General features: G+C 43.6%; 2 protein-coding genes across 2 annotated transcripts in view; both read right to left on the bottom strand.

The window, feature by feature from the left end:
- Window positions 1-3,052: 3,052 nt before the first annotated feature.
- BLOC1S2 (biogenesis of lysosomal organelles complex 1 subunit 2) lies at window positions 3,053-10,069 on the bottom strand. Its single transcript, XM_006741147.3, has 5 exons — window positions 9,947-10,069; window positions 9,504-9,620; window positions 6,065-6,184; window positions 5,262-5,366; window positions 3,053-3,855 (listed from the first exon to the last, which is right to left on the bottom strand). The coding sequence occupies exons 1-5, from the start codon at window positions 10,005-10,007 to the stop codon at window positions 3,824-3,826; spliced, it is 435 nt and encodes a 144-aa protein (XP_006741210.1). The 5' UTR covers window positions 10,008-10,069; the 3' UTR covers window positions 3,053-3,823.
- Window positions 10,070-11,203: 1,134 nt separating this feature from the next.
- PKD2L1 (polycystin 2 like 1, transient receptor potential cation channel) overlaps window positions 11,204-17,771 on the bottom strand; it is a 71,764-nt gene continuing 65,196 nt past the window's right edge. Inside the window, exons 13-21 of the mRNA XM_081823642.1 lie at window positions 17,163-17,333; window positions 16,799-16,980; window positions 16,372-16,492; window positions 15,445-15,543; window positions 15,109-15,230; window positions 13,715-13,841; window positions 12,805-12,923; window positions 12,432-12,555; window positions 11,204-12,117 (exon numbers count right to left, since the gene is read on the bottom strand). Coding sequence (XP_081679768.1) covers window positions 11,944-12,117; window positions 12,432-12,555; window positions 12,805-12,923; window positions 13,715-13,841; window positions 15,109-15,230; window positions 15,445-15,543; window positions 16,372-16,492; window positions 16,799-16,980; window positions 17,163-17,333 — 1,239 coding nt within the window. The 3' untranslated portion in view covers window positions 11,204-11,943. The remainder of the gene's footprint in view (window positions 12,118-12,431; window positions 12,556-12,804; window positions 12,924-13,714; window positions 13,842-15,108; window positions 15,231-15,444; window positions 15,544-16,371; window positions 16,493-16,798; window positions 16,981-17,162; window positions 17,334-17,771) is intronic.

Genomic DNA, 17,771 nt, shown 5'->3' with positions numbered 1-17,771 from the left:
TGGCATTTTTCACAGAAATAGAAAAAACAATCTTAAAATTTGTATGGAACCACAAAAGACCCTGAATAGCCAAAGCAATCTTGAGAAAGTAGAATAAAGCTTGAGGTATCACACTTCCTGATTTTAAACTATGTTACAAAGCGATAGTAATCAAAACAGTATAGTACTGATGTAAAAACAGATACATAGACCAATGGAGCAGAATCAAGAGCCCAGAAATAAACCCATGCATATACAGTCAACTAATATTTGACAAAGGAGCCAAGAATACTCAATGGGTAAAGGATGGTCTTTTCAATAAATGGTATTGGGAAAATTGGATATTCTCATGTAAAAGAATGAAACTGGACCCCTATCTTTCACCACTCACAAGCATTATTTCAAAATGGATTAAAGACTTAAATATAAGACCTAAAACTGTAAAACTCCTGGAAGAAACAGGAAGCACTTTGACATTGGTCTTGGCAATGATTTTTTGGATATGACACTAAAAGCACAAGTAACAAAAACAAACATTAACAAGTGGGACTATATCAAACAAAAAAGCTTCTGCACAGCAAAAGGAACAAACAACAAAATGAAAATGCAACCTATGGAATGGTAGAAATGGTAGAAAATATTTGCAAACTATCTATCAGATAAGGAGTTAATATCCAAAATATATAAGGAACTCAAATAACTCAATAGCAAAAAAGCAAATAATCTGATTTTAAAAATGGGCAAAGGATCTAAATAGACACTTTTCCAAAGACTACCAATGGCTAATACATACATGAAAAGGTGCTCAACATCACTAGCCATCAGGAAATGCAAATCCAAATCACAATGAGATATCACCTCACACCACACAACAGTGAGAATTGCTATTATCAAAAAGATAAGTGTTGATGAATTTGTGGAGAAAAGGGAACCTTTGTGCACTGCTAGTGAGAACGCAAATTGGTAGTCACTATGGAAAACAGCATGAAGCTTCTTCAGGAAATTAGAATAGAACTATCATATGATCCAGCAGTCCCATTTCTGGGTATATATCCCAAGGAAATGAAATCACAGTATCTGCAACCCCACATTTTCAGCAGCATTATTCATGATAGCCAATACATGAAAACAACCTAAATGTCCATTGTTGGATGAATGAATAAAGAAAATGTAGTGTAATGAAAAAAGAAGGAAATCCTGCCATTTGCGATAACATGGATGAAGCACAGGGGCATTATGCTAAGTGAAATAAGTCAGAAAAAGACAAATAGTGTATGATCTCACTTATGTGAAATCTAAAAAAAAACAAAACTCATAGAAACAAAGTAGACTGGTGGTTGGCAGGAGTTGGGGGGGGGGTGGGGAGATGTTGGTCAAAGGGTGTAACTCCAGTTATGAGTAAGCTCTGGGGATCTAATGTACAGTATGGTGACTGTAGTTAACAATACTGTATCATACACAGTTTACCCTTGAACAATGCAGGGTTAGAGGCACTGACCCCTGCACAGTCAAAAATCTGTATATAACTTTGACCCTTCTCACTGTTGACTGGAAGCCTTACCGATAACATAAACAATTGATTAACATGTATTTTGCATGTTATATGTATTATATACTCTATTCTTAGAATAAAGTAAGCTAGAGAATAAAAAATGTTAAGAAAATAATGAAAAAATACACATATAGTACTCTATCTTAAAAAATCTGCATATAAGCAGACCCATACAGTTCAAACACATGTTGTTCATGGGTCAAGTATATCTAAAAGTTGCTAAGAGTAGATCTTAAATGTTCTTACCACACACGCACAGAAGGTAACTATGTGGAGTGATAGCTATGTCAGCTAAACTTATTATGTAGTCATTTCACAATATAAACATATACCAAATCATCACATTATACATCTTAAACTTACACAATGTTATATGTCAATTATAGCTCAATAAAGCTGGAAAAAAAATAAAGTAGAACTTACAACCCCCCACCCCCCTCAACACACACACAGAAAAAAAACTGGTATTTTCAGATCTATCTTGGGAGAACCCTGTATCCTAAATGTAACTGGGGAGCTTGTCCACTACATATATCAATTCCAAAATACTAGTTTCTGTGTCAGAATATATATCTGGCCAAATGTTTCAAATCTTATATAAAAAAGTTACAGAAAGTTTAATAAAGAACCAAAGGGAATTTCATTAGACAAGTTCATCCTCAGAAACACAAAAGTGAATTGAAATATTTCATTAAAATTTTGGTTTCTGGGGTGCCTGGGTGGCGCAGTCAGTTAAGTATCTGCCTTCGGCTTAGGTCATGATCCCAGGGTCCTGGGATCGAGCCCCACATCAGGCTCCCTGCTCAGCGGGTAGTCTGCTTCTCCCTCTGCCCCTGTCCCTGCCCCTGCTCTTGCTCTCTCAAATAAATAAATAAAATCTTTTTTTTTTAAAGATTTTTTTTTTTATTTATTTGAGAGAGAGAGAATGAGAGAGAGCATATGAGAGGGGTTAGGGTCAGAGGGAGAAGCAGACTCTCCGCCAAGCAGGGAGCCCGATGCAGGACTCGATCCAGGGACTCCAGGATCATGACCTGAGCCGAAGGCAGTCGCCTAACCAACTGAGCCACCCAGGCGCCCAATAAATAAAATCTTAAAAAAATAAATAAAATTTTGGTTTCTGGATAAAGAAACAAAAAGAGTCTGGCTTTTTCAAAGAGGCTATGAGAAGTCACTAAAGGATTCTAAGCAGGAGGGGATGACTGTTCTGACAGCAGTGTGGAAGGCGCACTGGGGGATCATTACAGCAAGAAGACACAGCTATAGTGCAGCAGAGCAGGGGACAAATAACGGTCTGGAATAGAGACAGTGGGAAGGAACAGAAAAAGGGTTAACAACTCTTTGGGAGAGAGAATTGAGGACGTCAGACCCCTTCCTAGCTGCTAACACCCAACTCTGAATAAGGATGCCTGTCCTCCAAACTAGACTAGCCAGTATCCTCCATCCATTGATGTCTTTAGTCTGAAAGGAAGACAATCGGGTCCCTAGGAGCCCCCTCTGACCCCGCAGGCACAAGTAGGAAGATGTTTTAGAAAATGCTTTATTTTCTGAGTGGCAGCCCCACCTCCCCACCTAACACATACACACACATACACACTCTTTGTCTTTATCACATTTCCAAAAGGGACCATGTGTCAAGATGTCATCCATCTCCAGACATCTGACTCACACAGAGAAGAGATGGGGAGGGGCCCATTACATACATCAAGCTATCAAAACACTCCTTTCACTGCTTCTGCTCAATCTAGAAGACTCGGCCTGAAATTATTTTAAGATTTTCTGTTATTTGCAATGTTATGGAAAAGTAAATTACTGACATTCACAAGGTGATAATCTGTAAAGAACAAGTCTGTTTTCCTTTTTTAATTTAGGATATTAGCAATACATCAGCATCATTAATAGAAAAAAACACTGTTGACACAGAAACTCAAAAAAACCAGCCATTAAGAAAATAATGTAGTACTCAACCACTATGAGAGAAAATGGGTCCTCTCATTTGATTCTACTGGCAAGCCCAGGTTTATCCTGAACTCTGAGAGACTCTGTCCTGAGTGGATGATGAAACATTCAAGTAAAAGGTAAGGAGTTTTAAGTGTGAGTTTCTGAGGGATACTGCCTCAAAAGAAGTTCAGGGGTAGCCACAGTCCTCCAGTTCACTCCAATGTTGGTACGTTTCTGGGACGACCAGCATAGTTTCCTCTTGAGGAGTTCTGACAATTCATCAGCCTCAGGATTCAGGTCTTATAAAACGTTCTTCCATGTTAAAAAAGACTTTGTTCCACAGGAATAAGTTTTTCATCGCTTCTCCAGCTTCTTGTACTTGGCTTCTGCCAGGGAGAAAGGGGGGAAATTAAATCTTTAAAACAAGCTCTTACAAAAATATTTTTAGTCAGCGTTTCCAGGCAAATTCAACAATATTACATTAAAAAAAAAAATCTATTGCCTTCAATCTCATAATCTGTCCAAACTGGGTCTAAATTGGAGGCACACCACAAATGTTAACTATCATATTAGCTAAGGACAGATATTTAGATATCAATCATCGACGTGCACAACCTAAGATAAGGAGTCAAACACACACCCACCCACACACACACAATTAAGAAGTTCACTAAGTCCTAACCCTGTCAAAAGCACCTGCTCAGACATCTCCACCAGGAGTAAGCAGATCTACTGGCACTGGAGTCACAGGGAGCCTTACTAAGCACAGGAAATTGCTTTTCCAGGCACTGTCCCCGGCACTCTCAGGAAGCCAAACTGGAACTCTCTGAACGTATATCTCTATTATTCCCCTTTTATTTTCTTATTCCTATACCTCGCTATAGGAAAGCAATTTTGAAAGACACAGAGATTTAAAAGACCATCAAATAAGCCTCTTAATGTGATAGATTATCTTTTTCTTTAAAACCTTGAAAAAAACAAAATGAACCAAAACAAACCTTGAAAGCATCTGGTACAATGCCTTCTATACAGTAAGGTTCACCATGTAGTCACCACTTAGTAAATTTAATTGTGGACAATGAACTGTTATTCACCACTCATGTCACATCTCAGTCTGTTACAGACCTCTCTCCTGAAGTAGTCAACAGTTGTCCATGATGAAAATAAAATAATCTGTAAATTATATCTAGGATAAAGACAACTTCCTTGTTTTTAATCATGGATGTAAGAGCCAGAGCCAGTTAGCAAGCCATCAGCAATACAAGTACCAGTTTCCTCCTTAAAGGAAAAGTAGTCCTTCAAGAAAACTCTTGATTGACTTTTCTATTTTTTAAGACATATGTATCTACATTACTAAAGATGCTTCAGCCTGCTGAACCACAATTTTAAGAGCTTGAGCTTTGTAATCAAACAGACCTGGTTTGGAATATAGCTCTTTCACATGCTAGCTTGTATCCTTATGCAAGTTATTTAACCCCTTCAACCAGTTTCTTCCTTCAAAGAATGGGGATAAAAATCACGTACTTATCTCATAGATTACTGGGAGGATAAAAAGCGTAAAACATGTAAAGCACTAAGAACAGTGCCTGATATGTATCATTAAGTACTCAGGAAATAGTATACTTTTTATTACTACTACTACCATTAAAAAATTACTCTCACTAGGTTTTTGTGAAGCTTAATTAAAATAAATCATCATTGGTGCACCATAAATGTGAACTATCCTATTAGCTAAGGTCATATTGGGGGGCAGGGTACTCTCATTAATCAAAACAGAAATAAAAATGGTTACCCAGTTTTTTTGAATATGCATCCAACTTGTAGGCTGCCTGCTCAAGAGCTGCTACTTGCTCTTCAATTACATTGATCTGATCCAGATAAGGCTGCAGTCCAGCATCTTTGAAAACAAAGACAGACCACACGTTCATACAGCCTCAACACAGAGTATAGAAAAGAGTAAGGAGTAGGAAAGTAAAAATGCTAGTGTCCCTCCAGCTCTGCCCAATACACACTAGGTGGGGTGACATGATTCTGATCACTCACAGGACAAACACTAGCAGATCACGCAGAACTGTGACCTGGACAAAGCAAGTCTCTCTCATCCACTGATTTTCCTCTCTTTTAAATTCCTTGATCCTCAAGCAATCTTTCCATTACTGGTTCAGTTTCTTGAATAATCCCCTACCAAGAATTAGTACCCTAGAGATAGGGAACACAAATATAAGGCAATGGAAAAATATATTCTACCAGTCTAAATTAGCATTTTCCATTTATAGATGTTCTGGTTTTCTGCTTATAGAGTAGTCCTTTAAGGATTCCACTGTTAAATAAATTCACTAAAATCTGACTACCCTTTCTCCCCCCTCTCCCTTTTCAGGAATAAACTGATCAATCACATCAGGATTCAGAAGCAGAAATAACCATACCAAAATATGCTAATCCTCAAAATGGAAGAAATTCTCCGTAACTTTATAATTCACTTCTAGAGAATGAGCTCCCTCAGGACAGGTGCCATGTTCCCTCCACTTCTCCACAACCCCAAGCACAAAAGAACACTAAATACAAACATGTTTAATTATAAAAATTATTACTTACATTTCTGGTTTAAGTCCTTTAAGTTTCTACTAATGTTTATAGCAATATCTTTCATTTCAAGATACTTCAGGCTGGTTAGTTTATTCATATTTTCCAGGAGCTTATAGTCTTCGCTGGTGGCTTTAAAATAAACAGAAGATGTGATGCCTTTAAGATTTGTCATAGATTACTGGAATGTGGAATCATAGGCCAAATGGTAGTTCAAGACAGGATGCAGTGAATGTCAAAGGAGCAGGCCACTACTGATTTATGACATTTATACTCAGCCTGTGTACTCTGAATGTCTAAGTAGAAACCCAGGTAATAATTAGCAAACTATTTAAACCAAATAAGATCCAGAGACTTCAGAACCTTTGTTAAAAAGGAAAATAATAAATTCATGTCCTGGGGCGCCTGGGTGGCTTAGTCATTAAGTGTCTGCCTTCGGCTCAGGTCATAATCCCAGGATGCTGGGATCGAGCCCCGCATTGGGCTCCCCGCTCCGCAGGAAGCCTGCTTCTTCCTCTCCCACTCCCCCTGCTTGTGTTCCCTCTCTCGCTGTGTCTGTCTCTGTCATACAAATAAATAAAATCTTTAAAAATTTTTTTAATTAAAAAAAATAAATTCATGTCCTAAGAAAAGAGAAGGTGACATAATATTGGTATTTCTATGGTATGATAACATGTAATCTGGAGGACTGCATCATAAATACATATAAAATCAACTAGGAACCATTTCTTAGTAACTCATTTATTACTGTGTGATTCTATATCGCATTTTATGCACTCCTTCTCCTTTGTTCCCTTCCCCATCCCTACTCAAAGCAAATGGCTTTTCCTCCAATTTTCCTGAAAAGTGGAAAATTCCACCTACATGAGCTGCCTCAACCTTTCTGCCTCACTTCAAAACTTCTCTGTACCTTTCTATCTTCCCAAGAGGCAGGAGTGCTCCTATTCTTGCCAAGACAACTTCTCCCGTGCTCTTGCTTCCACTTCTTCAGGGCCTCTTTTCAATCATCTCCTTTCCCTGGCATTTCCAAATTCTCTATCCTGGCAGTTTCCTCACTATCTAGAAATATATTCAGGTTTTTCTCCAGCCCAAAAGCACTCTCTCTCTTCTGCTACACCTACATCATTTGCTCAGTAAAGCAAAGGAGCTTCACTGCTAACCCTTGTGAAAGACCAGCTCATATTCACCGCTTCCTCTTCCTCACCATTCACTCATGTAAACCCTTGCAGCCTGGCCTTTGCCCCCACCAGCCAGGGAAATTACATGCTCCAAGGTCATCGGTGCTCTCCAAAGCACCAAATCCACAGCGGTGTTTTCTGTTATTATCCTCCTTAACCTCTCCATAGTACCTGACACGGTGATCTCCCTCTTTTCACAAAATGCTCATTTCCCTTGGCTGCTACGTCATGGTATTACCCTGATTTTCTCATCTCTTTCAATCCACTCTTTGTAGGTTTCTATGCTAGATCCTTTCTCATTCATCCTTAACTATCACTTCCCAGTTTTTTCTCAGCTGTGACCCAAATGACGTTTACATGGGTGGCACATTCCTATGGGCATTCCCAGGGTGATGCTAGCTTCCTTTCAAACTCAAAAAAGCATTTGTACAAGTAAGAATGATAATCACAGGGAATTACATTCTGTTTAAAATTAATTTTATGATAAGTAAATCATTTATAAACCTAGGTACTTTAAGAACTGTTGTTAGAAAAAATTAATTGCCCTATACAAGCATTCACTGAGATTATAGTTGAGGCCCTCAGCTACCCCTAAGCACATCCCTGCCAATCTCATCCTGCAGAGCCTTGACTCACACCGCTGTGCAGGTGACTCCCAAATCTGTTTCCCCTGCTCAGATCACTCTCTGAACTCAGGACTCACAAGTGCAAGTCACCTGAGTGTCCTGGTAATATCTAAAATCAGCCAAGCCAAAACCAAAAATATTTTTTACACTAAACATGGTTCTGCTTTCCCACTTCCCTATTTTAGATGATGGTACCATCAGTTTAAAACCTAGAACACCTCTTAAGCTGCTCCCATCCCTCCATAGGCCCTTCAACAAGTCCTATAAATTCCACTTCTGTGAAATTCTTGCAGACATGCTCTCCTTTCCATTTCTTTTACCATCACCCTGTCACTGACCATCGTCATTACTCTTCATTCGAAATCTTGCTCATGTGTCTGAGCTCTCTCCTCCACAACCGTACTCTGCTAGCAAATTAGTCTCTCTAAAAAAAAAAAAAAGGGTCACACTCTAATACCTAGGAGCCTGCAAGATCATGTATATGAATGAAGTAAGCCAGGTGTTTGCATGTTAAAAACATAAGATTATTCACTTCCACAAAGAAATATGCTCTCTCCCATTTCTTAGAACATGCAGTCATCTTACCTATCATTTACTTTACCAACTTGGATAGAAATATTGGTCCAGAAAATCATTTCTCTACCACTACTAAAAAAAAACAACACTGTAAGAACAGTGATAAATGGCAACTGACCAGGTCCCAGTAAAAGGGAGAAAAAAGAGTAGTGGGGACACACTGCATTGCACTAGACCATTTAGAGGAGACAGCTGCTCAGCTCTAGTCAATCACAGCATCACAAGAATGAGGAACTAGTATTGCCAAATCTTTGGAATTTTTAAAGAGAAGCCAAAAATCTAGATTTTGTTACTTGGTTTCTCTTGCTCAGAAATAACTAAAAAAACTAATCAGACTGATGGAGCCTCACAAGCCCTCCCACTCTCCATCAGGCATTTTCTCATTAATTCTGGTTCCCAAATTTAGCTCACAGCAATTTCCTGGGGAAGTGAAACAATGCTTATGAGAGGCCACACAGGACCAAACTTCACTTTTTGGACCTTTCTCCACACACAGGTCATGTGTTCACCTGGAAATACACAAGGAACCCAAAATTAATCATGTCCCCAAGTGTGGGTCACCAAATCCTCAGACCAACCTAGTAGGTCCCTAAATCTGCAGGTCACTCTCCATTCCCCCATTTCATTTCTCTTTGCCCTAGTAAATACATCTGCTTTAAGGGAACAAACTGCTTGCTTATACGCCTCACTCACCAATCGTTTCCCCCTTTTTGGTCAGTCATTCCCTTCACAATTCTGCTCAAAATACACCTCCTCCAAGGAAGCACTTCTTGATGAATTCTTTTTTGTCTTCTCATACTTAGTCTACACCACCAAGGCTTGCAGTTATATTAGGTATTTTTATGTATTTCTGAAATTAGCTAGTGAATTTCTCCAGGGAAGGAATGGACCTTCTTCTTTCCCATTCATAACCTTCCCAAACTTCCAACAGGCACATTTCAGGGCATGGGGAGTGTTGGGGAGGGAGCCACAGACTGATGCTGCTAAAGCACCTCACAGCTCCCAGAGCCAAACTACAGCTCCAGCGAGTGGCGCAGGGCAGTACCCGAATCAGCCCACACCCCGCCTCACCCGTCAGTTCCCCAGTCAGGTAAGTTGCCATTTTGGAGAACATGTCCCGGCAGAGCTCAGTGATGTCAGCCTCAGCCGGCTCCTTTGCCTCCTCAGCTGTCTCCACGGCGGCATCGTCTGAATCAAAGGAGAACGAGTAAGTGTCCCGCCCTACTCCGGGTCCTAATCCAGCCACGGCACCCTCTCCCCACATCCCTCCACCTGCCTCATTCGATCAAGTCGGCTCCATTCTCCATGTGCCGTAACTCCAAGTCCCTTACTTTGTCCTTGCCCCACCTGACACGCCAACTCTGCTCCCCTGCACCGGCCCTTGGCTCAGACCCGATCCCGTGGCCAAACCACCCCAAGTCCTCAGGTCAGGTGCGCCCCTCCGACCTGCTCGCTCCTGCCAGGTGAGCCCCCAGCCTCCTGCTGGACACTTCATCCCCAGCTACTCGACGTACCTCGAACCGGCTCCTCTCTTTGGGTCGCGGAGACACCCTGGGCCGCCGCAGACGCCGCCATGCCTGGCCCCGCGCTGCTTCCGGTTGTGGGATGCCCGCGCCTGCGCACCGGGCGTGCCCCGCCCTCCCCGCCCTGGGTTCGCAGCCTTGGGATACGCCACCTCTCCACTGAGTCATGCGGTTTACGCTTACACGAGAAATAACAAAGAGTAAGCTTGAAGCTGAAATTGAAGCTAAGATAAGCTATTGTGAGTTGATCCGTTGCCAAGAGTCTCGACGTCTGGAACTGAGAATGCGCTCATCCCTGTCACTAGTGTAGTAAGACCCACGACCTCTCTGGGATTGGTTTAGCTCTGGTGGCCTACTGACCAAAGTCACAGGGACAGGTTATCCTCTCCCTAGACACTCCCCACCCAGGCTGGTATTTGTCGCCAAAGACTGCTCAGGGAATCCATGCTTTTGAAGGTAGTCTCATCCAGCCTTTGGGAAACCTTCACTCATTGATCCCTGAGCTGAAATACTGGCCCTTCCAATGTCTTGGTTAAACAACTCATTTGCCCCTTTTTCTTGAGCTGCAAGTTGGCACCTACTTCTCTTCAGCTGATACAGTCTTTCTGGAAGAAAGCTTTGTAACTTTTTACAGCTGAGGATACACTCTGGTTATCTTGATTGCATTTAGCTGTTTCACAAGTCTCCTAGGTGTATAGAGTGTATGTGATGGGATGGTGAAAAGGGTGGGAGAAGGGAATGGATGAGAAAAAGCAACTGGGGAGCAAGGTGCAAAATGAGAAAGAGGTAAAGATTACAGGAGAAGGGAAAAAGGTATATAGTGGGTCTTGGGACACAGACCTATACACCCAAAATCCTAGTGTAGAAGTTTTTAGTCCTGTTCTTAGTTATTCTCCATCTCACCCTCTCACCTCCACACCCTACACCACACACACACACACACACACACACACACACACACACAACCCAGCTACCCCTCATACCAGTGTAAGGGCTACCTTACTCTTTTCATCCTGAGGACCAGGTCTCCCTAGGTCACTGTCTCCACTCTCTAAATGGTAATCATAATGCCCACCATTTCAAATCATTCCTATGAGCCAGAAGTTCTTATTTCAGCCCCTTCACATTGTCACGGCTGCCAGTCTACCCCTCCTGGCAGGGATGAGTGCTCCAGCCCAAATACAAGAATGGTTCACAGCTCCAGCCTCTCTTCTTCCCCCTACAATCCCAGAAGCAAATGCAAAGTCCTGATTTTTCTAAGGATTTTTATTGATAGTCACCAGAGAAACCCATATGTCCTTTGCAAGAATAGTGTCAGAGCCCACCACATTTTATTCCAAAGATCTCTGAATCCAGAAATCATTTCTTTGTCTGATTCTCCTAAGGCCCCATCTATGTCCCTGTTTACAGCCCTGTCAGTTCCCAGTGTTTAGTGGAATGTCGTGAGCAGCCTCCTCAACTGAGCCTTCATGGTCTTTGCCCTGGATGGAGGGGCATTCCAACACCTCTGCAACATTATAATCTCCACATGTGAGAAAGTTTCCTCTCCTCCAAGGCTTCCCCTTCTCTTTCACCTGGGAACTATGAGGAAGACAAGAATCCCATGGGTACTAGCAGCAGATCTCTAGATGCACAAAGGATAAGATTCACTGGCAAATAGGAAGACATTTAGAGAATGCTGCTCTCTAGGCTTCTACTTTTTTCACAAACCGTGGCTATCCAGATGCCAGGTGCTTAGGGAACATAACCCTCCCTTCCTTTATTCTGTTTATTAACTTTTTTTTTTTCATCACAGCAGAGCTGAGAGCACAGGGAGTGAGGGGCCCAGTGGCAAATGTTATCTCAAAGAGCTACACAGAGCTACATGGCTACACATAGAAACACTGAGTCACAAGCCTAAGCATGATGCAAGCTACACGTAGAAACATTGGTTCAAGAGGCCAAACACAGGGTGGGACTCTGCAGTAGCAGTGGAGGGAACTGCTGCCCTAGAAGTGGAGGGCATGTCCTGAGGAGGTCTCTGGGGAGGCAATGAGAGAGGAGGCTGCTGTCTGATGCTTTAGGGCCCCTCCCCCACCACTCTCCTGCCCACCCTGGACTCCCCAGGGGGCTGGAGTCACAGCTGGGGTTTGCTGCAGGTGCTCCCAAATGCCTTGATCTCCCTGTTGGAAGAAAAAGGGACAGGTCATTTGAAGAAGGAGTTTGTGTCCCACTTCCTTTCATCTAGAAAATCTGGGTCTGATTCTTCAACCTCAGACTCTCCTGGAGGCCAAGGCAGCCCTCAGGCCAGAGCAACCAACTGCAGGCCTTCCCTCCATCCCTTCCCTCCACTGATACAGTGACTGCTATGAACATGTTGCCCCAAGAGCCTGGAAACAGACTCTTTCAAAAATGGTTTGCTTCCACCCACTGAGTAGAAAAGATGGTAGAGTTCAAATGTGGGGAACCAAGAGGAACCAGGTGAAGGGCCACTCACCAGGCCTGGGGAGGAAGCTAGCTGCCCCTTCCTCTCCAGCATCTTTAGCTTTGAGCCCACAGCATCCACCTGGGACATGACTCCTTCCAGGACAATCTCCAACTGAAGAACTCTCCTTGTGAGTCTGCAGGATTTGAGAGAGACTGAGGGAGCAGAAATATGCATCTGTGGGGCTAAGCATCTATAGGGGTAGGAGAGCCATTATGGTCTGTGTCTGGATGGGTGCAAGGAAGGTAAGGCCCAGCCTTGTAGGGAGAATTAAAGGGGGGCAGAGGTTCTCCCTGGACTAGGACGGAAAATTAGAAGGTTGAGAAAAAAGCTCAGGGTAGGACATTACAAACACACTCAGCCCTGGGCCCCTGGCTGCACATACGTGTAGAATTCTTCTCCTGAAACCCAGCCACCTGCTCTGGTAGCCTCTGGACCTGACTTGCCTGGTGGACTACTCACAATGGGCTGGCCCAGGTTCTCAATCTCGACGTTGAGGGCCACCTGATCAGGAAGTGAGAGAGGAGAAGATGACTCTGGGAAGTATCAGCTCCTATTTCATCACCTGCTCTCATGGTCTCCCAGGACAAGGCCCTTGGGCTCCAGTTCATGCATTCCCCTTCCCTCTCAAACTCTAGAGATAACAGGATCAGTGTGGTGGTGCTGGACACAAAGCTGGACCAACCTCTGGGAGAGAATCACCTCCCACAGAAACAAAACATGAGCTCTTGGAAGCCTTGATTAATGAGACCCTCACTAGAAGCCAACTCAGTTTGGGAAAGGAAGAACAGTACCAGAATTCCTGCCACTTTCCCTCCTGCCCTTGATTTTTGGGTCTACACTGGATAGGGATGAAGCAGGCACAGCAGGGGCAGCTAAGGATCCGAGTTTGAAAGTCCCAAGGAGAAGGCAAGTCCTCAGAAAGAATTGTCAGGGATTCTCGGGTAATTGAACCTTTCCCCCTCAGACTCTGTTTTAGAGCAGTGGTTCTCAACCTTGGCTATGCATTGGAATCAACTGGTGAGTTTTTTAAAGTACTGATGTCTGGGTCCCTCACTCCCCCAGAGATTCTGTCTAGGGTATGTGACCTGAGTATGAGGATTATTTGACTCCCCACCCCCACCCCACCAGGGTATTCTAATGTGCAACAGTTTGAGAACCACTATTCTAGAGACTTCTTTCCTGTCCATCTATTGAAGGGTTTTCAGTCTGGATTTGTGTTCTGGGTGTATTCGCAGGGAGGGGAGAGTGAATGGTTTTCTTTCACTGCCTCTCCCCCAACCAACTGGGCTCACCCTCTTCTCCTCCAGGTCCTGTTGCATTTGTTCTTGCTCTTTCTTGTCCAGGATGTGATTCCCATCTTGATCAAACCTGGTGAAGGCAGCTGTGAGCTCAGTGATTTCATGCTCTGCGTGCCTGAGTCTGAGGAAAACAGTATGATGAAATGACTTCTGACTTGCTGTGGCTGTGATCTCTCAATTATGGACTCCCCACTTTTTTTTCCAGACTCTCTGACTTTTGCTCTCTGTGGAAGAATGGGACCACATAGGAAAGCCAGGATTTCCAAGGTCTAGCAATTTTACCTCCAATAAATTGTTTTAAAGCTATGTCTTCCTTCTCTTAGTCCTGCTGACTAGGTTCAGGCCCTCTTGGTGTTCTATAGGAATTATTGCAAAATGTCTTTACCTCTAAATAATCCATCCCCCCACTCCCACCCCACTGGCTTCCCCTTCACTCCCTACCCCTGAAATCCATCCTCTATAATGCAACTAAAGTAATTAATCTTTCTAAAGTGCATGTCTAAATACACCCCTTCTCTGCTTAAAATCCCTCCTGGACACCCTATTCTTTGGATAGAATGGTGGTATTCAAGGCCTTTCTCAGTGTAGCCCTTGTTCATTACTCTGGTCTCATCTCCTGCTATGCCCCACTTTTATTTGATACCTTAGCAATGCTTAGCTACTTATTATTCCTATACATGTTGCTCAACTTAACACTTCTATGCCTTTGTAGGTGCTTTCATCTTTCTTGGAATGGACTTCCCCTGCTTGTCTACAGGTAGGCTATTCATCCTCCTGTAGGTATTCATGCATCACCTCTTCCTGGAAGCCTTCCCTTAAGCTTAAAAATAGAATTGAATACTCTCTTTACTTTGTGCTCCCTCTCTTCTAGTCACTTCTTTGTTGAACTTGTTCTGTGATTCAGTTTATTTGCTTACATGTGTATGAGCTCCTGGAGGACAAGGCTTTGTCTCATTAATTGTGTGCCCTACTTAGTGCCTGGCTTACAACTGGTGCTCACAATATATTTGTTCAGTGTTTGCTCATATGTTTAACTGGGAAACAGGCATGCTAAGAGAATAGGTCAATGTTTGTGGGGGAGCACAGAACCAACTACAGAGTTTTGCGGGAGTGAGAAATGTATGTAATGTTGAAGAAATTGTATTATTACATTAGTCCTACAAGTTGTTCAGTGAGGTCCAGAATGTTCTAGAACATGGTCAGAGACCTTTAAACCAAGGGCACAATTCTGAAGATCAGAATCAGAGATATATAGGCCAAAGTCAAAGGCCAAAAGCCAAGGTCAGAGGCCCATAGGCCAACATCGGAGGTTTTTAGGCAAAGGGTATATGGTTGAGGGCCAAGGACTTATAGACCAATATCAGAAGGTTGGATTTCTGGTTGCTCACTCCCTCAAGGTGTTGGTGAAATCCTCAAATTGGATCTCCTGCTCCCCACCCTGCAGGACCTTCTGTGCATCTGAAACCTGGTCCTTCCTCAAACGCAGCCTCAGTAGGGTCTTGTTGTAGCCCTGGAAGGGAAAAGGAAATAAGTACCAGTTCCTATAGCCTTCTCATCATCCCTTGCCCCCTTCCTCACCCACAAGATGCCAGGCTTCCAGGGATAAGTCAAAGCCACACAAGGGTGGGCACAGGGCCCTACACCAGTCAGGAATAGACCAGGACACAGAGCCTTGGACCTGGTCCCTGACACAGATGTGTGGCTCAAGGAGACTGAGTGGTTACCTGTTTCAGGAGGTCAGAAAGTTGCAGCTCATCCTTCTGTCCAGCCAACTCTTCCTTGACCTCTGAATATGTGTCATTGATGATGGCCAGGAACATGTTCTGGAGATAAAGTAGGGACCTGGGTCTTCACCCCCAGACCCACTAACAGCAATGAGCCCACTAACCCTATTAATATCCCAGACACATGTTCTAAAGGAGCCAATGCTTTCAGTTGCAGCTCTGCAGCCCACTAACCCCCACATCTCAGGGTCCCCAGAGCCCTGTTCAGCACAATCCTGTTAGGGATGGATCAAGCTCCCTCACCCAACTGCTATCCTCACTCAGTTGTTCTGCAGTAACCTGACTACAATGATACCCCATCATATGCAAGAGTTCACCTCCATATAAGGGCCAACCAATCACTGAGAGTATAGTTTTGCTATCTTTATCATATAACCCCAATCTAACCCATCTATCCGTAACTATGATCAAATAAAGAAACCTGCTGGCTTTGTTAATAAATATTAAACCCAGATCTTTCATAGTTGGCAGAGAGAAAGAGAGACTATAAAGTAATGGTGATAGAAATAGCCAGAGATGCCTAGAGGAAGGAGAGAATAGATATAGAAGCTTCTAGGTTCAACCACTTCTCTTCATGGGGCACATTTCTCTCCCTTTCCATCTTTGGAAAATAGAGGCTTCGTTTTACTGAGGGAGCCTGCAGATTTCCTTATACTCTGCAAATTACCTGGCTGTGCTGGCAATATTGAGCACATTAGCCAGCTCTCAGGAGACCCAGAGCTCCCCCACCTCATTCTCCACCCATGATTTGAGACACCCATCTTAATCCTGAGTACAGACCATGGTGGGGGGCAAAACCTCACCCTCAGGTCCTTTATGTTTCCACCCCTCAAGCTCCCAATGCCCACCTCTCAGAGAGACCCTCACCAGAAGCACGAAGAAGACAAAGAAGACATAGGTGACAAAGTAGGCAGGTCCCAGGATGCGGTTGGCATTGTCAATAGCGTTGTAGTCAAAATCCCCAAGGATGATCCGGAACTGAGTGAAACTGAGAGACCAGTGTCTGGGCTTCACCCAGAGCCTAACCATAACCCTGACCCCTATTCACACCCCAACCCACTTTCCTAATTGCTGCTCTTTGGTGAACTCAGACCTCTCACTGCACTTCCAACCTGATAGAGAGTGAGGTACAGAGATACTTGAGCACACACACCAGAGATTCTGGAGATTCTCACACAGATGCTTTAAGCACAGACACGCCCGCACACATACACCCAGCTTCCCCAAGGATACACACACCCACAGAGCTGGAGGGTGAGGGCCCAGGGAGGAGTGAAGGGGGCAGGACACACACATGCACTTGATGAAAGTGCTAAAGTTTTCCACTTGGGTTCCAAAAAGCAGGTAGCCAAGTTGGGCATAGGCGAAGAAAACGATGAAGAACATGATGGCAAAGCCCAGGATGTCCTTGGCACAGCGGGCCAGCGTGGAGGAGAGCTGAGTCATGGTTTTGTTGAAGCTGATGTACTTGAATATCTGAAAGTGCCATGTTGAACCAAGCAGTGAGGGAAGAAAAGAGAAAAGCTTTGAATAGTCCACTCCAGGGGCCTATGGAGGTCACCAGAGTTGCCAAACCAGACAAGGAAAATGAGACAAGTACTGAGGAAGGGAGAATGAGTGCCGTGAGGTGTTGCTGGGGATGAGGGGTCCCAACGTACCTTGATCCAGGCAAAGAAGAGGTTCACAGCATTCATGTTGTTGTACTGTGTCTGCCAGAAGGCGAGGAACTCAAAGTCAGCATACATGTTTGGCTGCTGCAGGAGCTTCCCCATCAGCCGATTCACCTCAAGGGTTCGGAATATGTGGAAGCCCACGGCCACAATGGAGAGCTGTCATCACAGGGGTCAGAGGCATCAGAGAAGTCGGGATCTCAAGGGAAGTTCAATGATAAGGTCCTAGGGGAGAGCTGGGGTAGGTAAGTCAAGTGGGAAAAAAAAATCCTTCCCTTCTGAGTTGTTGACTATTTCAGGTACAAATGAAACTGAATAGGATGATTGGGGGAATGTCTTAAATCCCAAGGAGAAGGCTTTGGAGCCTGTGGTACATATGTAGGTTGTAAAGGATCATGGAGAATTGGGGCCAAGTAATGTTATTTCTCCCACCACTTCCTAGCCTTGGTCAAGAAATTAATGTATCCTGTTAATAGGAAGAAGATGAAGATGAAGAGGCAGAATATTTTAATAGAAGAAAAGAGAGAAGGTAGGGGTTTCAAAGGGACAGGTCATTAAGGCAAAAGACAGAAGAGAAAATAGACAGTACATAAAAAA

The sequence above is a fragment of the Leptonychotes weddellii genome, chromosome 6 (genome assembly GCF_054177405.1).
Source record: "Leptonychotes weddellii isolate Sample4059 chromosome 6, ASM5417740v2, whole genome shotgun sequence".
Lineage (NCBI taxonomy): Eukaryota > Metazoa > Chordata > Mammalia > Carnivora > Phocidae > Leptonychotes > Leptonychotes weddellii.
This window is presented reverse-complemented; position numbering and strand designations above follow the sequence as displayed.

Coding starts and splice junctions, on each gene's coding strand:
- BLOC1S2 (XM_006741147.3), bottom strand. CDS start 10,007: ATGGCGGCGTCTGCGGCGGCCCAGGGTGTCTCCGCGACCCAAAGAGAG. Junction 9,621..9,946: donor AAGAGAGGAGCCGGTTCGAG/GTACGTCGAGTA, acceptor CCTTTGATTCAG/ACGATGCCGCCGTGGAGACA. Junction 3,856..5,261: donor TGCATATTCAAAAAAACTGG/GTAACCATTTTT, acceptor TCTCCCTGGCAG/AAGCCAAGTACAAGAAGCTG.